Consider the following 23821-nt stretch of genomic DNA (forward strand, 5'->3'; position numbering starts at 1 on the left):
GACGAGACATCAGCTAAGGAAAAGAAAAACGCAAGCGTTTATTGGCGAATGAATAAAATAACGATAAAAAGACAAAAAAAGGAAGAACCGAAATGAAACGAAGAGGAAAAAGGATCGAGGAACATTACGATATATAAAATCGTTTACAAGTTATCGTGGATTGAAAGAAATACCAGTTTGTCAACATACTTTGTTTCAATATAAATATGTTCGTAAGATATTATGTACAATAGATGGAAATAATATAGTGAGATTATAATTTAAAGGATTAATTGATGATACAGATTGACATAATTGTATTTAGAAAACATTTTATAAAAATGTCACAGAATATAACTTATTTATGAAGTATTAATTTAAAATTATGATGATTATAATGAAGAATAAAATTTTACTCGTGTATTTGATTTGTAAAAAAAATATTATAATCAATATTACAATCAAATATTACAAATTATAATGGCAATCTAAAATCTTGAAACAAATGTTATAATACAATGACAAATATATTATTAAAATATATTATTTTCGATTATTGTCCAAGTCAACAATATGTCAAATTACTCTTTTGACTTTTTTAAAATATGTTTGATTAACTTTTATAATCTCACTATATCATACAATCATACCACTATATGAACATTTAGTCTGCGTTTATAGTCACATTTCCGGTATTGTTCCGGAAGTGTTCTTTCCGCGCTTAATTCGTAACTGAATTTTCAATCATAGTCTCCACCAATACGTCTCAATTAATTCGGTGTTCAATTATTCGCTGTTTTATTAGCTTTAGTACGTTATTATTTTTGGCATTTGATCAAAACTATTGAAACTATCGAAACAACAAGGAACATTAATAAGAGACATCGTTTGAGGCGCTTGTGATAGAGAAATAACGGTATTGTGCAAAACTATGAAGCAATATTCTTAAATGCTTTTTTCAAATTGTGGGACGATACATATATAAGATGTTCCAAATTTTTTTTTTTGCAAAATATGCTAATGTTCCATGAGTAAAAAAGAAAGATATCTAAATATGAACTGATGAAATACTTTATTAAAAAATTATAAATAGATATATATCTATTTAATCATAACAATAACATCTTGATATCTTTTTTAATTAGAATTTTATCTAATGAACAAATAGACACAAATTTATATTATCGTATTTCAACATCTATTTTTTGTCATTTTAATAAATAAATGTATTTAAAAAAAAATCAATTCTTTGTTATTTAATATTTCTTGTTATAACCACTTAACAAAACATTTATGAGTTTACATTTACATGACATCTTTTTATTTTTACTCATAGAATATTCTATTACCTTTTTGAGAAAGAAATATAGGATATCTTGTATATACATACATGATATTTATATATATACATATACATTTATATGTATACGTATAGAAATATATACATACATCGTATGGCAGGTTCAATTACTGAATAACGATTCAGCATATGCTCTATGAAGCTGAGGCAGTTAATATCGTGTATACGTGTGCGCGTAACAACGTCTCTTTGTTGGCTTTTCATCGTCGCGTGCCCTGATAGCACAGTTTCGTTCAAACTTCTCACGTTTACCGCATTCTTATTTTTCCATGCGTACTCTGTACTAGAAAACTAGAACGGGTTAAAAAGTCTTTTTCAAGAATTGCGAATAAACGTTGATCGATTACCAGAGATCTCTTTTTGCTTGATTAACTTGCCTGTGTTCGATTATACAGTTAATTTTCCACCTTTATTTTTCATGACACAATTCAGAAATATTGATTTCTTTTTATTAAATAGAAAGAACTATCATAATATAACAATTATTATTCTAAAATTATACAAAAGTTACAAAAATATTGCAAAAAATAAACAAATATTCAATTAATCTTAACAATATACATGCAATATAACATTTTAATAATAATCTTATTAATATATACATGTTTTAATTAAATCAATCAAACATTAATTAAAATTTATAGAAATATATATATACAAATATAAAAAAAATAATAATAATTCATGGTTACCACAATTTCATTCAAAATTTTGTCAAATTGGAAATTTTTGCCATTTTTTTCTTTAAATTCTTTAACTTTTTCAATCATATCTCACAATATAATTGTTGCTAGCAATTTCTTTCTTTATCGCTCCCATTGTCACCTTTTTTTTCATTCTTTTTAAAAACAATTTAATCCACCTTGCGTTAAAGAATTAAATGAAAGCAATTCGGTCCAAACTCTATCTAGAACATTGTCACGTACACACGTTATCTCACAATATAACGCAAAGTACCTCATGCTATTTTTTAAGTTAACTATCTCGCGAGGAGTTTGCACAAAATGGGATATTGCTCTCAGGCATTAAAAGATGTAGGATTACGAGTTGTACAGTTCGATACTCGTTACAAACTAATTGCAGACTAGCAAAGAACAGGGATAAGGAAATATGTGTACTATGATTTGTATATGCAAATATGTATGCACGTGTGTATATGAATACAGGATAAATTTTACTGTTTTTACATTGGCAAAACGTAAAATCGCCACTGTTTGGTAAGGCGTTATTATCATATTTTTTTTTCTTTTTTTATATATATATTACATAGAATGCCTGCGTTCTAGAGTCTTTTTTTCTTTTTTAATTTATTAAAACAAATAATCGAGTAAACGATTCTTTCCTTTTTTTTTTCTATTTCTTCTTTCTGTATTTCTTTTTTCGTTTTTTCGATTTGGCATTAGGCAGTCAACGCGACGCATTTACATATATGTCGCTGAAATGATGAACTACAAATTGTTCTGTTGTTTTTTCTTCATTTCACAGTTAAATTAGAAAAAAGGAAGAAATCGAAAAGTTACGTGCAAATTATATTTAGTCACATATTTTCTTTTCAATTTTCCTAAGACAATATTAATTATTCGTTAGTTTCTATCGTTTCTCATGATATGACTCTTTTTTCTTTTTTTTTTTTTTTTTAAGAACAAGAAATATTATAAAATAATCGACTCATAACTCGCTTAGTGGATCATTGATTTATAACAGCGAATAAGAAGAAATAATTAATAAAAATAATAATAAAAAGAAAGAGGAAAACGCACCACGAATGTTTTGATTCTGTTTTTTTCACATACTTTTTCAGTTGTGTTCATCTTGATATTACGGGAGGGAAACATAGTCATTCGATACTTTTCTTTTTAATATCTTTGTTTATGTCTTTTTGAATAATTTCTATTATTTATTCACTTTCTCACACTTTCTCTTTCCCTAACTTCTAAATAATAATACGTAAATGAGTATATTACTGTATATTACATCGAAGAGTCAGGAGTCAGAAAATTGTCTCTAACGGGAATAAAATATTTAAATGATAAAGTCTGAAAATAGAGTATTTAAACTAGAGCAGCCTGGGGCTAAAAATCTATAAAATGGAATACAAAAAATATTTCGAAATCTTAAACGAGAAAAGGAGTATAATAACTATGAGCTATTCATCATTGTATATTATCATCGTCATCGTATTATTTTTTTTTTTTTCTTTTCCATTTCTCTTTTATTTCCCTTTATTTATTTTTAAAGAAGATATTTCCCTTCGATAATTCTCGTTTAAATCAGCGAAATTATACACAGTCATCTTTCTCTAAACAACATGTTTGTGCGCTAAGAGAAATGTTTGCCTGTATCACAGACTTTTTTTCAATAACGTCGCTCTATGCTCCATTGCTATATGCGATCGTATATATAATATATATATGTATATAGAATACACGTTAATTAAATAAATACATAATTTAACGCTTAATCTCTGCTCGCTACCTTGCGATTCAGACGAAGATCTATCTTAGCAAATATGTATATATCAGTTCGACTTGCAGCGAAACCGATCGATTTTTCTATTCTCGTCCTTTATAAAATCCTATATATACACGCGTCAACGGGAGGGAATTGGGAGAGATGGATCTGATTCGAACGAATCCTTTATATTAATCGCTACAATACGATTCATACATGTTTTCCCCTTTTAGAAAAATCGATTATTGTATCAGACGTGTATGCTTCTGCATTTTAAATATCATGTTCAAAAAGACATGTTTCCATTACTACGTTTGTGGCATTCCCATAACCAACGAAATCCATCATCAAATTATCTATATTAATTCTAATACGATATGTGTTAACCATGTCTACCATTGTTTCAATACACTTCAGTTTGAAGTAACAATTGCTACTCGCGTACTCTTGGCAATTTTTACGCAAGAAGAATTTTTTTTCTTTCTTTTTTCTTTTGGAGATTAAAACAAGAGATTTTTTTTTAGAAAAATAAATTCCAGATAATAAAAAAAAAACAGTAGTTAGAATGTAATTAAAGAATAAAGAGAAACAATAATTGAGGTAATTAAACTGAAACGAAAGGCAGCATTCAAATACTTGCCTGAATTAGCTCCAACGACTTCCGGTTTTAAAGTAGCAGATTGTCCACAGTATAAACTTGCATTCTATCGCGTACTATGTTTCTTTATTGTGATTTTTTTTTTTCAATTTCGAGGATTTGATGGTTATCGGGTATTGCACGATAAGCTAAGCTGATGATCCTAATTGGCAATATCCATGAACACAAACGAAATCTGGCAAAATGTCTGGCCTCTGACGGAAACGAGGAAAATATTTACGTGGTGTTGGGGGTTTGCTGCTGAGGACTGTATTCCAACATGGCTATCGGGAACGTCTTGATGTGCGTTTGCCACTGCGCCGACAGTTGGAAGAATTTCACACCGTACCATTCGGTACCATCGATACTCACTAAAAAAAAAATAAAAATTATTCATTTGATTTGAATGTTAAATACTGAATGATACATTTTTTTACGAATATTTTACATAATTTTCAAATTTTTATATTAATTAAAAAAAAAGAAATAAAAAGAAAATATTTAAAATAGATATTTAAAATAGAAATTAATAAATATATATTAAAAATTAATAATATTCGTTGTAAATATTTGTGAATATTTAATTAGAATTTGTATTATTATTTATATATATAAATAAATTAATAAAAAAGAAGAACACTTCAATTTATTTTATAATTTTTCACAATATGAAATTTTTAGACATTCTATACAATCGTAATAGCCTTAGAAAACTAGAATATCTTATTACCTCTTAATGGAATGTTGTGAGTCTTCGCAGAACATATAAGTCGTGTCACGCCTTCGACCGTTTGACTCTTTGGCTCATTTTCTTTTTCTTTTTCTTTCTTTTTACCCAATCTCATTACTGTAAATTAAATAAACAACATTTGTTAATAAATATTGTAATAATTATCAAAAAAGATTAAATATAATATATATAATTTAAATACTTTAATGAAGTTGACAAATCATAATGATAAGTTTATTTCTTTAATATAATACTAATCTGGACTATAAAACAAAAAGAAATTTCATTAAAAATAAATTATGTGCAATTATAAATTCAGATTTAATTTTTTTATATGAAATATAATATTTATTTAAATAAAATATAACAAAATTTCAATACAATGAAATTGCAAAATTAATATATGTATATGCTAAAATATGTATTATGCTATTATATTATATATTAGAAATAAAATATATTAGTACATAACAATATAAATGATTTATTTTAATAAAATTGGCCTTTTATAAAGTATACTAATATTTTTGTGAATTTTGTGGATGTTTTTCATTTCGACAAGAAGTTAATATATTCCTTTTTACCGTCAAATGTTAAAACTTTAAGCCAATACAAAGTAACTTTGAAAGGCTTCATTGAAATAAAGATTAAAGATAACTTTCCACATACTTTTTTGTTTTTTCTCCTTTGTTGTGTAATTCATGGATAAATAATGACCAGGAGTCTCTCCATGAGGCGGAAGTCTTTGAACGTGCAACGCCCTGAACGCCTGTCTCAATGTATTCTTGCCCTTTTCACCCTGTGTATGTTTGCTCCAATAATCGAGTTGTAACTCAACCGGTTCCCAGCCTTCCCTCGTCGGTTGACCAACGTTCGGGCTACTAGGTGGTGTTAACCTACCCGGAAGTGGAATAGGTAATCCAGGAGGTGGCAGAGAAGGCGGTGAGCCAGACATGGTCACATTGCTCTCTTCTAGATCGACCGATGCGGAGGAACTACTATCCGGACATCCCACGCGAACATCGTTTATGAATGGGATGAAGATTTGGCTGCTATCGTCTGTTTCTCTGTGAAATTAAAGCGAAACACCGTTTATTAACGTAACGAGACTGCGTCTCTTGTTTAAAATTAAAGCTTCCTGTTTCCTGTTTACACTATTTTGGTTTATTCTGGTCTTTCATGATGGCTATTAATGAAAAATAGAACTGGTCTTTTTAGCATTTGAAATTTTTATAAAGATAGAACAAAGAAAGAAGTTTTATTTTTTTCCTTGTGAAAAGATAATAATTTTCTTTTTTATCCCTTAATTTAAAATTTTAAGAATTAAAATAATTTTGATACGATAAAATGAATAATTTATTAATATACAAATGATAATTATTATTTTATTATTATATGATTGTGTTATAATAATAATTATATTATTAAATTGCTTTTAATTGTATTTAATTATTATATTGGAAATTTATTAGATAATAAAATCAAAATATATATTATGCGAAATATCGTACCTGTATGTAACCATGGCTTCTGCAATGGGTAGCAACAAGGTTGTACCAGCCGTTGCCAAATACTCCGAAACCCTAGCCGCACCCTCGCTTGCGCCACCACCCTCTCTTTCCAACAATTCTTTCCACTCGTCACCAAATAGCATCGAGTATTTTGCATCTATCGAGCTAAGGTACTTAGACAATGTATTCGAACCAAGAGGTACGACGAAGAATTTCAAATAATTCTGCGGTCGAAAACTTAACTGATCCACGTAATGGCGAAGCACTGCGTTTACGAAACTGTCTCCACCAGCGATCACCACTTTGATCGGTGCTGGTGGTTTAGCGGAACTGTTACAACTAAAAATAAAAAGATATTTTTTGGTTAATTTAAAAAAAAATGATGAAACTGCATGAAAATGAAGAGATTAAATAATTAAAATAATTTTTCATGATTCTATATAAAAAAAAGAAATTTAAATTGTTGTTGGTTAAAAAGACTGTAACTTTACAATGACATCTATAATGAATATGAACTATGATTCAATTGATTAGTTAAGATTTTCCTACATTTTCATGTAATTTTCTTTTTAAATAGAAAAAAACTACAATTACAATTTTTGTATTCGCGTGACTAAACATGTGAACGTGGCACGAATGTCTGCTGGAGAAGCAGTCGTCAGAACTCTGTGATTCCTTTCTTGAAGTCTCGTAGCTAAGACCGCCGCACCTGGATCAGCTAACGATACCAACGACACAGCATCCGGCAAACTGTCATCCGGTAAAACCCGGCTTAATTGCTCAACCAACGCTTTTCTTGGCTGGAAATGATATGCGTTCCACTTTAATATCCATCTTGATATACAAGCGATCTGTTTCAAGATCATTTTCAAGAGATCACATTCCATTATTTCTATATTAATGGAATATGAATTTAATATCGAAAAAAATAAAGTTAATAAATTGACTATTGCATATACTAAAATTATAATGAAATTCACATATATTCAAATTGGATTAAATTATTATACAAAATGATTAAGAAGAGAATTAAGTTAGGTCTAATAATATAAACAAAATGAAATATTCATGTTATAAGATACACAGGATATTAATATATTCATGAGATATCTTTGATCGGTTGATGTTAGAGGCGAGAATAAATAAAAATGTTGATTGAAGTTCATTTATTAAGTTACGAGCAATTAAAATTTGCATTAAATGAAGAAAAACATGCTTTATCTAACGCAAATTTAAATATAACTTTCAATGAATATATTAACATCTTGTATATTATAAATTCATTTAAAAAGATAGAATTATACATTATAAAATCAAAAAACTCATTATCCATTCAAACATCAAATCTATCTTAAGAAGATACTATCAAAAAATAATGAAGACTAGCCAAAGCAAAATTTCAACCAATTTGCAAAACTATCATACCTCGGAACTATTCAAGTCAGCCGGAGGTTTCAAATCCACGCTGAGGCTGTGCTTTTTAGACTTGTTGGTGCCTGGTGCACCTCTGTCGCGAGTAAAAAGCCTGCTCCTTTTATCGGAACTTTCGGTCTTGTTATGCTGTTCTGATTTCGGTGGGGAACCCGTCACGTAATTCGGAGGATCGTTCGCCTCGTGATCTGTCCAATTCTCCGGATGTGAATCGCTGTCCGCTCTTCGGGAACTATCGTCGCTTTGCCTATCCACTCCGCGCTCTGCAACGAAATTTCATTACTTCTCGTGTCGTTGTGTATCACATTTGGAGATCGTATGTATTACGATCGAGCGTAAATTTGAGACCATATATTTTGGTGAATTTCATTTTTAAAAAGCAACAATAAATACAACAATAATAGCAACATGTAAGTAAATCAATAATTAATAATTTAACTTCGATTAATCTTTAAATTCAATAATTCAGATTGTTAGGATATGTTAGGATATGTGTATATATATATGTACATATATATATATACATATATATATTTAGGAATTTCCAGAAATCGAATGTTATCGAAACGTATATTACAAATCAAAAGTTTGAAATCACTTTGTCTGTTTCAGAATATAATGAATTTAATTTTGTTATTAATTTACAATATCAATTTTGATATTCACAAAAATTTTCCTTAGATTGGTAAGAAATTTTAATTTTTTTTTCTTTTTCTTTAATTATTGGATTGTAATGAATGCACAATGATCCCAAACTTTTGACTAGCAGTATACATTCCAACTACCTGCGATTTCGGGAAATCCCGAAATAAATATACATCTTAATGCTAGGTAGGATCGATGAGATTTTGAGAGTTAAGTCACTTAATCTTAAAATATTTATATTTTTTATATGGAATATAAACTAAACAATATAATATAATATGATTAATCGATTGAATTTAAAGATCATCATCGTAATCAAAATAAAATTATTAAGTTAAATATGTTGTTATTATAAATGCAATTAATTAATACCTCTTGAATGATTGAACGATTTACTTTCCAATTATAAAGTAATGTATCAGAAAGATATATTAATTATTAATTTTAATATTGATAAAATTTTATTTAAATTTTAATAATATTCTCCATGAAAATTCTGTTTCATGTTTGAGAAATAATATAATAATTTAAATAAACCGATAATAGCATAAAAGTAAACAATTTATTAGAAGAATAATTTCTCTATAAAAAAGAAATAAATTGAAATAAAATTTAATCTTGTTATTTCAAAAAGGATAAAGTAAACATACTAATGAAATACGGAGTAGAAACTTCTGCAGTTAAAACTAGTGTTATTAAAAAGAAAAAATTGAAAAATGTAATTATCTTAATGTTTCTCTTTTTTATCGTCAAATCTATTTAACATTTAATTTACAATAATTGCATCATAATATTCATTTAAAAAAAATATTCTCTTCTTTAAAATAAAAAAATGACAGATAGACAGATAGATTAAATATAATATAAGCTATCGTTTATAAAACATTTTATGCGATTACGCTTTGCATTTTAATTATATTTTCAATCATAAATTATAACGATAATAATATCTTGCTATTATTATTTTTGTGATAAAATATTAGAATTTATAAATATCTATTAATTGTAAGAAATATATTTTAATATTATATTTTAATAAAAGAAATATATTTTAAATAATTATGTTTTTCGTTCTTTTAATACTTTAAATAATTCTAATACTTAAATATTTTAAATAATTATGATGATTATAATTTATCATTAGTTTTTAAATACATATACTTATGAACATATATCTAATGAAGATATGAAGTTATGGATCTTTTGATTAAAATTTAACAAAGTCATTTTTGTAATAAATTCTTCAATTATTAATTGAAAAAAATATATCATATTATCCATTATAAAATTCTATTTTGAAATTCTTTAATAAAATTATTATTCTTATCTTTAACACAGTCTTCTTTAAACACACATAATCTTACAAATTATAAATAAAAAAAAAAATTATGTTCAATCCATATTCTCTACCATTAACAACTGAATTTAAACAAATCAATTTGTTCTCAATTCAACAATTATGGTCTCAACTTTACAATCGATAATGTACGCAGCAATCGGGTGATCGATTAACTCGCAGAGAAATAAAGACACACAGAAAAAAAGATAGAGTGACAGAAAGAAAGAGAAAAAGAGATAGAGAAACGAAGTCTATAACGCGTTCAAATGAACGGTTATATATTAATGTACTCTATGCGTTTAATTGATCGACGCAATGGCTCGATTGAATACATTATATTATATGTATATAGGGTGTTCTAAAAGAAAATCAGATAGTTTTATCAGAATATTTTTTAAATCATTCAGAAAGATTATATGATATTTTGATTTATTGTTTTAATCTAAAAAAATAGAAATTCTATGTATAAATATAATTCAATAAATAATATAATTAGAATAATTAAAGTTACGATAAACAAAAAGAAGTAAAAAAATGAATTGAAAATATAAAATAAGATTTCTAAAATAAATTAGAAAAAGATTATTTCAAAAAAAAAAAAAGATCAATCAAAATCTATAATATATATAAACTTTGTGATTCAGATGATAAAATTATAAAACATTCTAATAAATTAATTCGATTCTTTTCATGGAATATATGCAAATACGTATAAGAATATATGAAAGAATTTATTAAAATGTACTAACATCAAAGGATACATTATATTGCGTACAAAATGCAATGGATAATAGATATTTGTGATCATGAATATGTTTATGAGTCGAGTATATTTTTACATTTTCATTTTTATATTAATAATATCAAAAGTCTCGAGAATAACTCGTATTCGCACTGATTAATCGAGACAGTGATCAGAGGAAATAAAAATAAAGACTTATTAAAAAGACAAATATATGTATTATAAAGTTTATAGTATAAAAAAGATAGATACGTACGTATAGGTAGATAGAGAGAGGCAGAAAGAGAGAGGCCAGCGGATTTTGATGTTAAGTTGCTTTTGATTTTATTCAAGTTTACTACGTATAAAAAGGCATATAACAGGCACACAAACACACGATATATATATATAAATATAATTCTTCTATAAATGTAGAACGATCGAGAGAAACTGAATTCCGTTCGAAAGTGTTGCAGAAGCAAAAATAAATACAAAAGAAATCAGATGCCAGATAAATATTTATTTTTATTGAATTTTACAAATATATTTCATCTTATTTATTTTAACATTTATATGAGATAGAAAGTATATTTTTTTTTTAATTTGATAGCTACATAAGGATAATAGAAATTTATAAAAATAGACATTAAAAATTTTATTCCAAAATTCATAATTAAACAAATCTTATCATTCATCTTGTTTTTATCATTCATCAATAATTTTTTATCGAAGTTCACATTTGAAATATATTACTATAAATCAAAAATTTATAACGAATAATTGTTTAGAAATAATTTATTTTTCTATTAAATTTCTTCATTTTGGAATCTATTTCCAAATATCTTTATTTTCAAATATTTATAATTTTATTTAAAATAATTATTTGTTTTTTTTTATTCTCTTTATCCTTTTTTTTTTCTATTCTTTTTAAAAATTACTTATTCCTTTTCAAATTCTATTAAGAAATAATTTCAATATATTTTATCCAACAAAATTTATTAAAAAATAAAAGAAAAATATAAAATACAATACAAAAATTGAAAGATGTCTCAACTTCGATTATCCTTGTTAGATAGCTCAAGTGTTATAAAGAGATCATAAAAGATGATCTATTTTTGATCATACTTACAATGAGAAATACATGAAATTGAACATTAAATCAAATTGAAAATTCATTATTAAGAACAATCTATCGTAAAACTATGAGGCATCTAATTACCAATTTTTATATCTTTGATCTCGAAACACCAAGCTTCTGCTGATTAGCAAGAGGTCATTCATGCGCTGGAGTTCCTTCTCCAATCTACAAAATTGCGTACATCGCGATATGTATTTCAGTCTCTTTCCTGGCTAAATTATTTAGTTAAATACTCGAGGGATTATCTAATTATTGTAATTATAAATAATCTTTTCTATTTTCTTTTATCTTCAAAACTCACGATATTAAGAAAAATGAATTTTCTATTGTTAGAATATTTCAAATGAATTTCTTGATGCTTGGAAATTCGTAGATACATTAAATAACAGAAATCTAATATATATTTTAATAAGATATTATTGAAGAAATATCAATTAATATTTATAATTGAATAAAGATAAAAAAAAAAATATTTTAATTAAAATAAATATATTATTTCATTAATTATTATTTAAAAGAATTCAAAAATATTCAAAAGAAAAAAAATATATATATTAATAAAATACAATAAATATACAAAAAAATATATTAATAAAATTCAAAAAATTAAATATTTATCAAATATTAAATATTATTAAAAATAAGAAGTATTTATATATATATAATAGAGTAGAAATTATTTATAATTATAAATATCAATTATTTAATTATATTATTATATAAAAATTTTTAATCAATTTTTAATTTAATTAATTTTTAATTAATTTTTTAATTAAAATAAAAAATATCCTTATATATTATTTCAATTTCCAAGCATCATTTTTAAAATCTTTTAGAATAAGATTTTAGAATTTTAATAAAAAAAAAGAAATAAAATAAATAAAAAATATACAATTAATTATTTCGAATCTATATATTTTCCAACAAGCAAAAAACCATCACAAGGAAGGGAAATCTCGATAAAAGAATAAAATATATCATGCTATAAATTCACGCAGCCATGCTTGTAGCGAAGAAGCAGATTCTTAAAAAAAAAAAAAATAATAATAAATAAATAAAAAAAAAAAATAGAAAAAAAGAAGTAAAAGAGAAAAAAAAATTATCTAAAGTTAACTTATCCTTTTAAATCATGATGATCTGGTAGTGTGCCTTTACATACCTGGAGTAGTGTGTCCGATACGATGTTTCTCTTTTGTTGGCTGACCTGCGCTCTGTTGACCTATGGCTGTCGCAGGAGTACTTCCGGTTTCCTCGTTGGTTACTACTACCGAATCGTAACATGCAACAATGCAAAGCCAACGCACCAGACTTTCACTTAGTTAAACAGATCTGAATCCATATTGGCAACGAAACGTTTATGTCTATATTTTATTTAACAGCTTATGTTATATTCTTTTATTTTCATTATTATCGTTATGTTATATTGTTATTATTGCGTTATCTATATAAAAAGAATTGCGAAGCATCGCAAATTTATGATAAATTTATAATAATGTTAATAAAAATCCTTTAACATTCAAATTTGAATTCAAATGCTCAAAGAAAAGAATTTATAAAAGTTTTGATATGTCCTTGATATTTTCATTTCACGTTAAATTGTAATCATAATTAATTGTATCATTAAATTAATAAGATAAATTAATTAGTGAGATATATTTTATTTAAAATTGTAATGTATAATGTATAATAAATTCTCGTGTATTTGATATTACAAATTTTTAGTTGAGATTTTTAAATAACTCCATTATATATTTGATTATGATCCAATATTTATGTAATTACTATAATAAAGAAACGAGAAATGTAAATTAAATAAATTTTGAAAATTTGGTAATATCGAAGAATATATTTAAATTTATTTGTAGACTAAATTAAATTCTATAAATTTTATAAATAAATTATAATTAAATGAAATTTTGCATAACAACTTTTACATTATGACATATATTTATTTTTATTTATATTTAGAATTTATTTCATTAGTAATAAAAAAAAAGTTCAGATTAAATTATAAAAGGAACTTTATTTTCTTCGAACAATACTTGGTCACTAGTTTTCATTTAATCCTACAAAAACTGGATGAGCTCAAGTGTAAAATCCTATTATATTCAACGGATTTATCTCCATATTCTCTACATTTTCCACTTTAACAATTTTCCATATAACCATATTTTTCTATTTAATAAGCAAATCGATATTACATTCAAATTTTAATAATTGCAGAAATTATAATATAAAAAAAATAAATGTTATTCTATTTTTTCAATCAATTAAATTATTTAATTTTTTCAAAAAATAAATATAGATATAAATTTTATTAATATTATATATAAAGTAAAATTATTATTATTATAAATTCTTTCAATAAAAGAAAATCATCTAAAAGAATAATGAATTGTATTATAATAAAATTTTTACTAGTCGTTCAAAAATTTCGTGATATCTTGAAATTCAATCATTAATCTTAAAAAAATTGACGTACATAGAAAGTATAATAGAAATCAGAATGCATAAGAATAAATTTCTGAGATATTTCTAGAAAACAAAGAGATTCAATATAACAGAGGAGTACGATTAAATCGTTTTAATCTTAAGTCATTGTATGCAGAACTAATCCAGATCAATACAGGATGAAAAATTTTTCTTTTTACTCTGTTTATTTTTTTTTAATATATAATTTCAATAGCGTGATATTCTTACTGAAAAAGAGGAAGATATACAATTTAAAATGCAATAAATATACATATAATAAAATAGCAAACGGCTATACAATGCTGCAAAATGTCAAATATGGCCAAATTATAAATGAAAAAAAAGAAAATTTTTGAACACACTTTCTACAAGTATCGAAAATATTTAATTTAGTTTAACTTTCATAATATTGACATGTCACATTATATTAAATTAATAATTACATATTCGTAATGTTGACATGTCTCGTTATATTAAATTAATGATTACATATTAATATACATAATACTAATATATAATAAAAATGATTATTATAAAAGTTAAATAACAATATTTCTTTAATTCTATAATATACAAGCAATGAATATCTAAATCTTGTGATAACTATGATATTAATTAAAAGTTTCTAATTTCACTAAAATATTTTCTACAAATTTTTCTATTTATTTAAACTAATATTACATATATTAATGATATATTCTAAAAATAAAATTAAAATAAAAATAATGGTATATTATTTTATGCAGATATCATTCTTATAAAAATTCTGAAAATACTTAACATATATAATAATAAAAAATCTACAAAGATATTTAAATTATGTATCAACAACTACAGTATTCTCGATGAAAATAAATAAATTTTCACTTTTGATTTGTAGAAAGTGTTTACTTTTTTCAATTGCACAAAATACCTCTTTTTCTTTCTAGCAAAAGCAAATTAAAAGATAATATTCATCAAATGACATGATAACGTTCCTTACCGTGTGCAATTTATTTCGACAGAAGGAATAATTAGACCGATTTTTAAAGTGGTCATAATGTTATTACACTTCTTTCATTCTTTCTTCCTCTTCGTTACATCGTAATAGTTACACCGTACGAAGCATTGCAAACATTCGTATTTGCCAATCAAGATTCACGTGTTACAAAATCTACGATACTCAACGATATAATAAAAGCAAGTTCACTTACCGGAATGAGGAGGAGCGAGGAGAGATCGACTAGAACTGAAGAAAGGTCGAAGGGATGGCTTGGGTGTGCTACTGACCGACATGGTGTCCAATTCTGGACCACTGTCGGACAAATCTTCCAGTTCATCGAACAGTTCTTCGATTTCCATCTCTGCGCCTTTAACAAATCCAGTTAACGACTCTATAAAATAATGAATAAGATGTTCGTGAAACGTGTGTATTATTTCTTTAGAATTTTTATATTTTTGGTGAAAGGATAATACGTGAATTACCTGAAAGCTTCTGCCCAATTTCCTCTTGATCTTGATCTAAATCCTCGGATACCCTGAACCGTCTTTTCAGCAGAGCTATGAATTTTTGCTTTAAATTTCTTTGCTGCAAGAATAAACACGAATTTATTGAACATTGAGTTAAAATTATTACAATTTTAATTTAATATAATAGTTAATCATTGCAAACTTGTGTTTCAAAAAATACATTTAAATTTCTTTTTTCTTATTATATATACTAATAAATTCTATAATAGTTTGGTGATGGACTATAACAGCAATAATTAAACCTATATTTTATTGTCATAATAATGTATGTCAAAAAAATACATATATTATCTCTTGTTAAATTTTTCAAAATTCTTTTCTTCTTTATTTTGAGACAGTAATGAAAATTATAATAAATAATATACATATGAGCTACAATTTCTGAACGCTTTCTAAACATTACAAATCTAATTATCTTATCATTTATCTCTCAATCTCCTTGATTCTTATTTTTATTAATCTAAAACTGATAATTATTAAAAAAAAAATATCTTCAAAAACAAATAGAATTAGCGACTCATTAATTAGCCAGTAAAGTACTACTACTATACGTGGTCTTTGCAACAATCAAGTATGAAAAGAAGCCACTCGATACAATAGGCAGTTACACTTAGCAAAGCGGAACTAATTCCTTTCACATACCCTGGCATTCGTCGGAATCTTTCCCCGACTCTTCCGCCTGTGCATCTCAAGAGTCGGCTCGCTGTCGCTGCCTTCCGCCTCACCTTCTGAGCTGAACTCTTCCTCCTCGTCGCTATATTCGGGACAGAGCCTCTCATTCGGGTCGTTCAGTCTTTTGTCCTGGTCGACCGGCTGAGAGCTGAGCGCGACGACGCTCACGCGAGCCAGCGCGACCGAATGTCCGCCATATTTCTCAGCCTTGTCCGACACCAGCTCCAACTCCAGGTCCATCTGCTTCTGGAGAACCTGTAAATACACGCAGGTGCAACAGAACGATGAGAAACGATTTCTTTCTTTCTTTTCTTTTTTTTTTTTTCTGCAAAGTGGTATGGTGCCGAATGGGTTTGATTAAGGTGAACGAACCTCTTTCGTGTAGATGATTAGGTAGGAAGGAAATAGGGATGCTGCAGAAATGAAGATTGAACGATTAGTCTCCTTAAACTTGAAAGATAAATCTGTATTTATGACAGTACTAAGTCATTAAATTAAAAACTCTTCTAGTTATTTTTTTTGTTCTTATTATTAATTTTTTAGAATATATTATTAAAAATATATTTATGTAGATGAATAAATAATAAATTATTTTTGTGAGTTAAAATTAATTAAGAAGATTAATAAGCAACATTTAATAATAATAATTTATTTAAATAATAAAATAAACAGATGAATCAAATGTGTATAAAATAAGATTGTTTTTAATGCCTTTTTATACATTTTAATAATGGAACATATTAAGCAAGAATATTAAATTAGATGCAACTCTTCTTTAACTCAAAATATTCATTCATATATAGTTCCTGTATGTCACAAGATATCCTGATTTAATCTAATGCATTGCATTTGCAATCCAATCTCTGGAGATTCAAACGCAGGTATAATAATAATGTAATCCTATATATGTACATCTCAAATTAAACGATAACCTTGTAGTAATGAATTAGAAGCAATAAATCAATCATTCAATCACAAATTATATTATTCCGTCATTAATTTTGATTAACTGTTATAATTTAATTTTTCATAATGAACTAAAAAAATTTAACATATTTATTTTTATTCAACAATTTTTATTTTCCACTTATTTCTAATATAATTTATTCCAAATTATTATTCATAACAGTATCTATTTTAACAAATTCATTGAATTGATTATATTTGGATAAAGAATATTTATTTTCTCAGAATAAAACATACAACTTATTTAATTTTATTATTAAAATTGGAAAATTAATATCAGCATGAACTTTATATTACATAATATTCTATTAACACAAAAAATTATTATACTATGTACAATTCCTTGAATTTAATTGAAAGTTTTTATTGCACGATCATAAAAATATAATGCATAAAAAAAAATAAAAAAATATAAAAGTCATATAATAACAATTTTTTTTATTATCATTAAATAATGAAATTTCATTAAATAATGTATAATTCAAATATAAACTTTTACATTTATTTTCAAATTTTAAATAAAAGATTCTTGAATTCCACTAAATTGAAAGACAAGTTTCACAAATTCCTTTTTTCTCCGTTATCACCTCATCCATCCCCTCACCAAACAAGCAGAATCTAACAAGACTCACCGCTGTGAGACTAACGACTAAACTAAATGTCAAGACCAACGACCAAATTGAGCGTTAACGCTACATAATCTGGTTTTAATCCTCATTTACCAAGAGGAAATGCATTCCTATATCGAACCCTATATCGAACAGTATGCTAGTAAAATCGATCCATTTACCTGAGCCATGTTGATCACTCCCTCAGCTAGAGTCTTGTATCCGAGCATGGTGCGATTTTTATAGCGTTTTCTCCTCTGAAGCTGTATCAGCAGTTTGTTGCCGTCCCTCTTGAGGAAATGTGGATACTGAAGAGCGAATTGGAGCTCGAGTTCAGTGTCCAGCATGCCACCGCTGGGGATGGCCATCTCATTTGAACGTAAAGTTCTCTTCGAGCTCTGCATCTTCACCGCGATGCTGATCGAGGTTAAATCAGAGCCTAATGGCCGTAAAATCACCAGACGGGTCAAGGTCAAGGAGCACAGCCTAAAGAAAATTTCAAAGATTTTTTCATTTTATTAGATTTAGATAATACATACGTTATTGATATGTGTGTTTTTTTAAAACTGTTTTTTAAATATATCAATTGTATAATTTTCAAGACAAAAGTGCAATATATAGTTTTACAATACAGAAATAGATTTCTCATATAAAAATTATTTATAGAATAGATAAGGAAAATTTAATCAATGATGAATGTTTTGAGTTGAAAGATTAAATACAAGAAAATTAGAAATTCTACTGAATTTTATGTATTTTTATCTTTTCTGCATAAGAAATATCAAAGTTTAATTAATTATATCTTTATCTATGGCAATTAATTATTGCAAGCCATAAATGATGGAACTTATTAGAAATATACGATGAATCATTACTTTTATTATCTTAATAATTAATTTTTTATTATTAACACTTTTAGAATAGATATAATTATTTAATGGATATTAAATAAAGTTAAAAATCTTAGAAATGTAAATATATCTTTTTTCTCTTTTAAGTATATCTCATCTGAATCATTCTCATCAATTATTTATTTAATATCAGTAATTTCATGCAGTATTTTTCTATTTTTATTATTTTATTTACTTTTTATTATTTTTAACATCATGCTTTTATTCAAATTTGATTGCACATGCTATACAAATAAATTTTTAAATTGTAAATTGCTATCATTTGACGTGAATAAATATAATAAATATAAATTGTATCTATACTATGTAAATATAGTTTTATATTATAAATTTATGATAATATTTTATTAAATATTATTAATGGCGAACATAACACGAATCCTATGAAAAACAGAATCACTTTTGAATATTCTGAATTCTATTCTATTCTCAATTCTAATTTATATTCATTTTGTGTAATAAAAATAATAAAAAGTCTTCATCATTAAAATAGGAAATAAGGATATGAAATAATATTAAATACTTCAAAATGAAATAATTCAAACTTGCAGTTGTAGCGACTAATCATTCAGCGATACAATAAACAAAGAGATGGAATGAATCATCAGAATTTATCGACTAACAAAGACATTCATCATGACGACAATGAGCCAAATCAGCAATACTTTATTGGAATATCGCATTGACGCGGGTTTGACGCTATTTGACGAGATTTATGGCGATTGACGGTGCTCGTTTTGAAGTGTTACAAGTGGACGTTTTATTGCCATTGGTAATCGAGGTCGTGTAGGATATTTAGAATGATTGATGCAAATTGTGAGTGAGATTTGAACAGAAAATGTAGGAAAAGAGGTTCTTTGTGAAATGAAAGTTTCACTGAACTTGTTCCTCTTTGTGACCGCGGGAACACACGAAATAATTGAAGTGTAAGATTTTAGTGAGACGTTATTATCGCAGCAGTATGTATATGAACTGGAGTTTTTATTTGACTTGAAAAAATATCATAAAATTAAAAAGTTGCAGACAATTGTAATTTTTTACTAAACTACTGTTAATTCAGAATTATATTATATCTACAATTTATTTATACTATATTTTGTACTTGTAAAATATATATCATATAATCAATCAGGATTAATACCTTAAATAAAATCAATTTTAATTTTAATTTATTTTGATTTGCAAAAATATTTATATTGAAAGTTTTTTTGAGTTTTTAAATAAAAGTTATTTTCTCAAATAAAATTGCAAATATTTTATATCATTCAATGTATCTTCTTATTGTCTAGAATTTAATTTTGCCAAATGAAATTTTTGTCAATCTCCTATCGTTTTAAAGAAATAGCTTGACCCAGTTATGTGAAACACCTCGTATACTGCGCAACTCCATTTATCTGAATCCGCCAGGGAACAAAGAGTAACACATAACACTGGAGTTCACATAACAAGAATTAACTGACTCTTCTAACCTTTGATTTCTCGTTTAACCTTTTCAGAGACAAATTAAGATCTTCAAACAAAGAAAATGAAAAAATAAACATTCTTTCAAAACCATTTTTTCGAAACCACATAAAATTTCAAATTCAAATTTTTCGAGAAAAAAAAAAATTAAATTTTATCTTATCTCTGTCAACTATACTGAAATTTCCTTAAAATAAATATTCAATATCAATAAACGTGTTTCCTGTTTCGATACATTTAAAATGAAATTTAATCCAATTGCCAAAATAAAATATTCTAACAATAAAAATGTTTATTCGCTTATTTTATTTTCTTTCTCAACTTTCATCCATTTTATTTCCACAATTGTTCAAAACCTCAATTGATCGATCGTCGAAAATTTATCGACAATTCGAAACCACATAATTTGGTGGTGGAACGAACGTCCGTCCAAAATTTCGCGAGTCGCTTCTGCTTTTCAGAAACAAGGACGTTCCGTTTCTGAAACAAGGTCGAATCGAAACTCAAAGCAAAAATGGTGGCGCACAATGGTATCGATCAGACTGTACGTAGACAACGATAATAATCATGTCCGTTTAAAGACGTCACCGCGTGTGCCGTGTACTATGAAATATGGATCCAATGTACATACACACGAGCGTGCATCGTATCCTTGCGGTATCTTCGTCATCAAAGACACGTTAGTCGTTACCCTTTGACACGAGCACGCCAGAGAACCACGTTTTAATCGCTTTTACTGCCAAGAATCAGGTTAAAGCAAAAACGTTCGCGTTAACGAGAGCAACGTTTCGATTAGGACAAACGAGAAGTTGCGAGTCCTTGGATGGAATATTCTTGATGAAAGACACAAGTTGGATTGTGCTGTCCATCAGTTAAATTAAATTGAAAGTGACTATTAATAGATATGTAATATGATTTAAATAAGAAATTATACGCATAAGCATTTTTCTTTTTTAAAAATTATTTTATGAATAAAATATATAGGATTTCTTAACAATCCTACATATATATGATATAATATGTCTTACGTTTTAATAAATTTAATAAAATTTTACTTAATAGAAAAATATTTGATATATATTTATAAATAATATTGTGAAATTTATAAAATTTAAACGAGCCATTTGTAGAATCTATGTAATATAATATTTATAAAATCTTTTTTAATTTTTTTCATTAAAAATGCACATAGATTTTTTTTTATATTCAAGCAATTTGTAAAACGCAGTAAAAAGAAATATTCATGGTATAAAACAATGATTAATGTGCAGTTCACGAAGGAATTTACTTAGATAATGTATGCATACATAAAAAATCTAAAATAGTATCATTTACTCGGACGTAATAGTTACAGTTATAGCTAAAAACTACCGGTCAATCGATATTCCATTTCTTGGCTTACCATTTGCAATTCTTTGCTATTTTTCCTCGTATTATGCGAATGCTTGATCTCTTTGTTTCTTCCATAATTCTGCAAATCAATAGCACTTCAAAACATTTATTCACTCCTCTTGTCACTAAGTGAAATTTTATTTTTCTTTTATGTTTTCACAATATAAATTATATCGAATAATTGCGGTTAAAAATGATGAAAAATAATCTGAATATTTATCAAAATAAAGAAAAATTTATCACTTATAAAAACATACGATAAAACTCACGATTATTTTTTTAAAAAAGCATGATTTGAGAAAATAGAATAACATTGAATTGATATAAACTTTAATAAAGTAACTCACTCTCTATGTTAAAATAAAAAATACAAAAAAAAAGTTATTTTAAAATCAAAGTCGAATCACTTTTTATCTTGCGTATGTGTTATAATTATTTTTTTCGATTCACATATACAATTTAATTCAAATCGAATTTCATCTTCACTCCCTATTCTCTTGACACAAGAAATTTATTTCTTCTCACAATTTCAATCCAATTTGAATAATAATCTCACACGATTCAAAATAAAATCACTTCTCAATGCCTCGATATTCTTTATTCCCCGAAAATACGAAAATAACAATCGAAAATACGATTAAATCTTCCATACGATATTTCAAATCGGACGCAACAACTTTAGTCGACTCGATTAGCCGCAGCTGACTGTGCAAACGACGAAAACCATAGGAAACGGGAGCGTAATTCTCGAGGAACCCCTTTGCTACACGCGAGGGAGGAAGGTAGTTATTTTTATTTATGGAAAGCTTCCCTCCACGGTTCGGGGGCGAAAGCGCTAACTATAGATCCACGGGTTTATAACTACAGGTGGTGTTTCAGTTTCTCTTTACGTCTTCGCCTAGCACGACCACTATACGAGCATGATTGTCGGTGAGTTGGACAGAGACACTGCGAACGATTTCTTCTTTTTTCCTTTTCTTTTCTTTTCTCTTCTTTTCTTTTTTTTTTATCTATCGACCAATCACGAATCGACGGGGGTGGAATAAATAGAAAGCAGACGTGGAACAGGAATGAGTGATGTGTGGAGAAGATCGATAAAGGAATGGCAATACTGAAGGTAAGAAAGTAAAATGATTGGAAAAAGGAAAAATTCCGTTCAACCGATGAGTATCTCCATTGAATTTTTATTATATCTATTATAGTTTTTGAGATATGCGTGTAGCATATGTAACGTGTAAAAAATGAAAAAAGAATATTATTATTCTGATATATCTATCTTTAGGAAGTTATTCATTTTTTTTATTTTTAATTTTTACGAATTATTGTAAATCTTTTGATCTTTTTGAATTTTTGAAGAATATAAATCAACATTTTTAGAAAGCTATTGTGAATTGCTGGTAATTTTTTACAATTTTTTATTCTCTTCCTATTGCGAGAGATAAAAATACGTTGAATAAAAGAGAAATGTGAAGATTGAGAAACAGATACGGTATTAAAGGACGGTAGATAATAAAGTAACGTCAAAATGAAATCGTTTGCTATACTTTTTTTTTTCTCTCCCTTTTGAAATATGTACATTTGTACGATAAAATATTATGAACAAATTATTGATGATGAGAGATATAATTTTTAAGATATTATTTTTTTCAAGATATAATTTTGAAACATGAAACTATGAAGGAAATAATATGTGTAATTTATAAATTCTTTGTTCTTAATAGAAAAATATAAACTGTAATAAATTGTAAATTATACTCAATTAATTTTAATTAATAGAAATCATTGCATCCAAAAATAATTAATCCCAAATTTAATTAAGGATTTTTATCACCCATATCGAAATCTAATTTCGAAAGGTCAAAAGTTGCACAGAAATAGTTTTAAGCTC

General features: G+C 26.4%; 1 protein-coding gene across 5 annotated transcripts in view; it reads right to left on the reverse strand.

Moving 5' to 3' along the window:
- Window positions 1-2950: 2950 nt before the first annotated feature.
- Window positions 2951-23821, reverse strand: part of LOC725093 (phosphofurin acidic cluster sorting protein 2) — a 68343-nt gene continuing 47472 nt past the window's right edge. Inside the window, exons 1-12 of one of the 5 annotated variants that reach the window (XM_016912335.2) lie at window positions 21944-22072; window positions 18352-18655; window positions 16566-16850; window positions 15879-15981; window positions 15608-15787; window positions 13102-13206; window positions 8094-8362; window positions 7263-7468; window positions 6669-7007; window positions 5827-6224; window positions 5158-5274; window positions 2951-4798 (exon numbers count right to left, since the gene is read on the reverse strand). In XM_016912335.2, the coding sequence (XP_016767824.1) occupies window positions 4665-4798; window positions 5158-5274; window positions 5827-6224; window positions 6669-7007; window positions 7263-7468; window positions 8094-8362; window positions 13102-13206; window positions 15608-15787; window positions 15879-15981; window positions 16566-16850; window positions 18352-18655; window positions 21944-22008 (2505 nt within the window). In that variant the 5' untranslated portion in view covers window positions 22009-22072 and the 3' untranslated portion in view covers window positions 2951-4664. Of the gene's footprint in view, window positions 4799-5157; window positions 5275-5826; window positions 6225-6668; window positions 7008-7262; window positions 7469-8093; window positions 8363-13101; window positions 13207-15607; window positions 15788-15878; window positions 15982-16565; window positions 16851-18351; window positions 18656-21943; window positions 22073-23821 lie in introns of those variants that run through there. The other 4 variants (XM_026441005.1, XM_001120982.5, XM_006559788.3 and 1 more) reach the window with 4 other exon arrangements.

The sequence above is a fragment of the Apis mellifera genome, linkage group LG5 (assembly GCF_003254395.2).
Source record: "Apis mellifera strain DH4 linkage group LG5, Amel_HAv3.1, whole genome shotgun sequence".
In the NCBI taxonomy this organism is placed as follows: domain Eukaryota; kingdom Metazoa; phylum Arthropoda; class Insecta; order Hymenoptera; family Apidae; genus Apis; species Apis mellifera.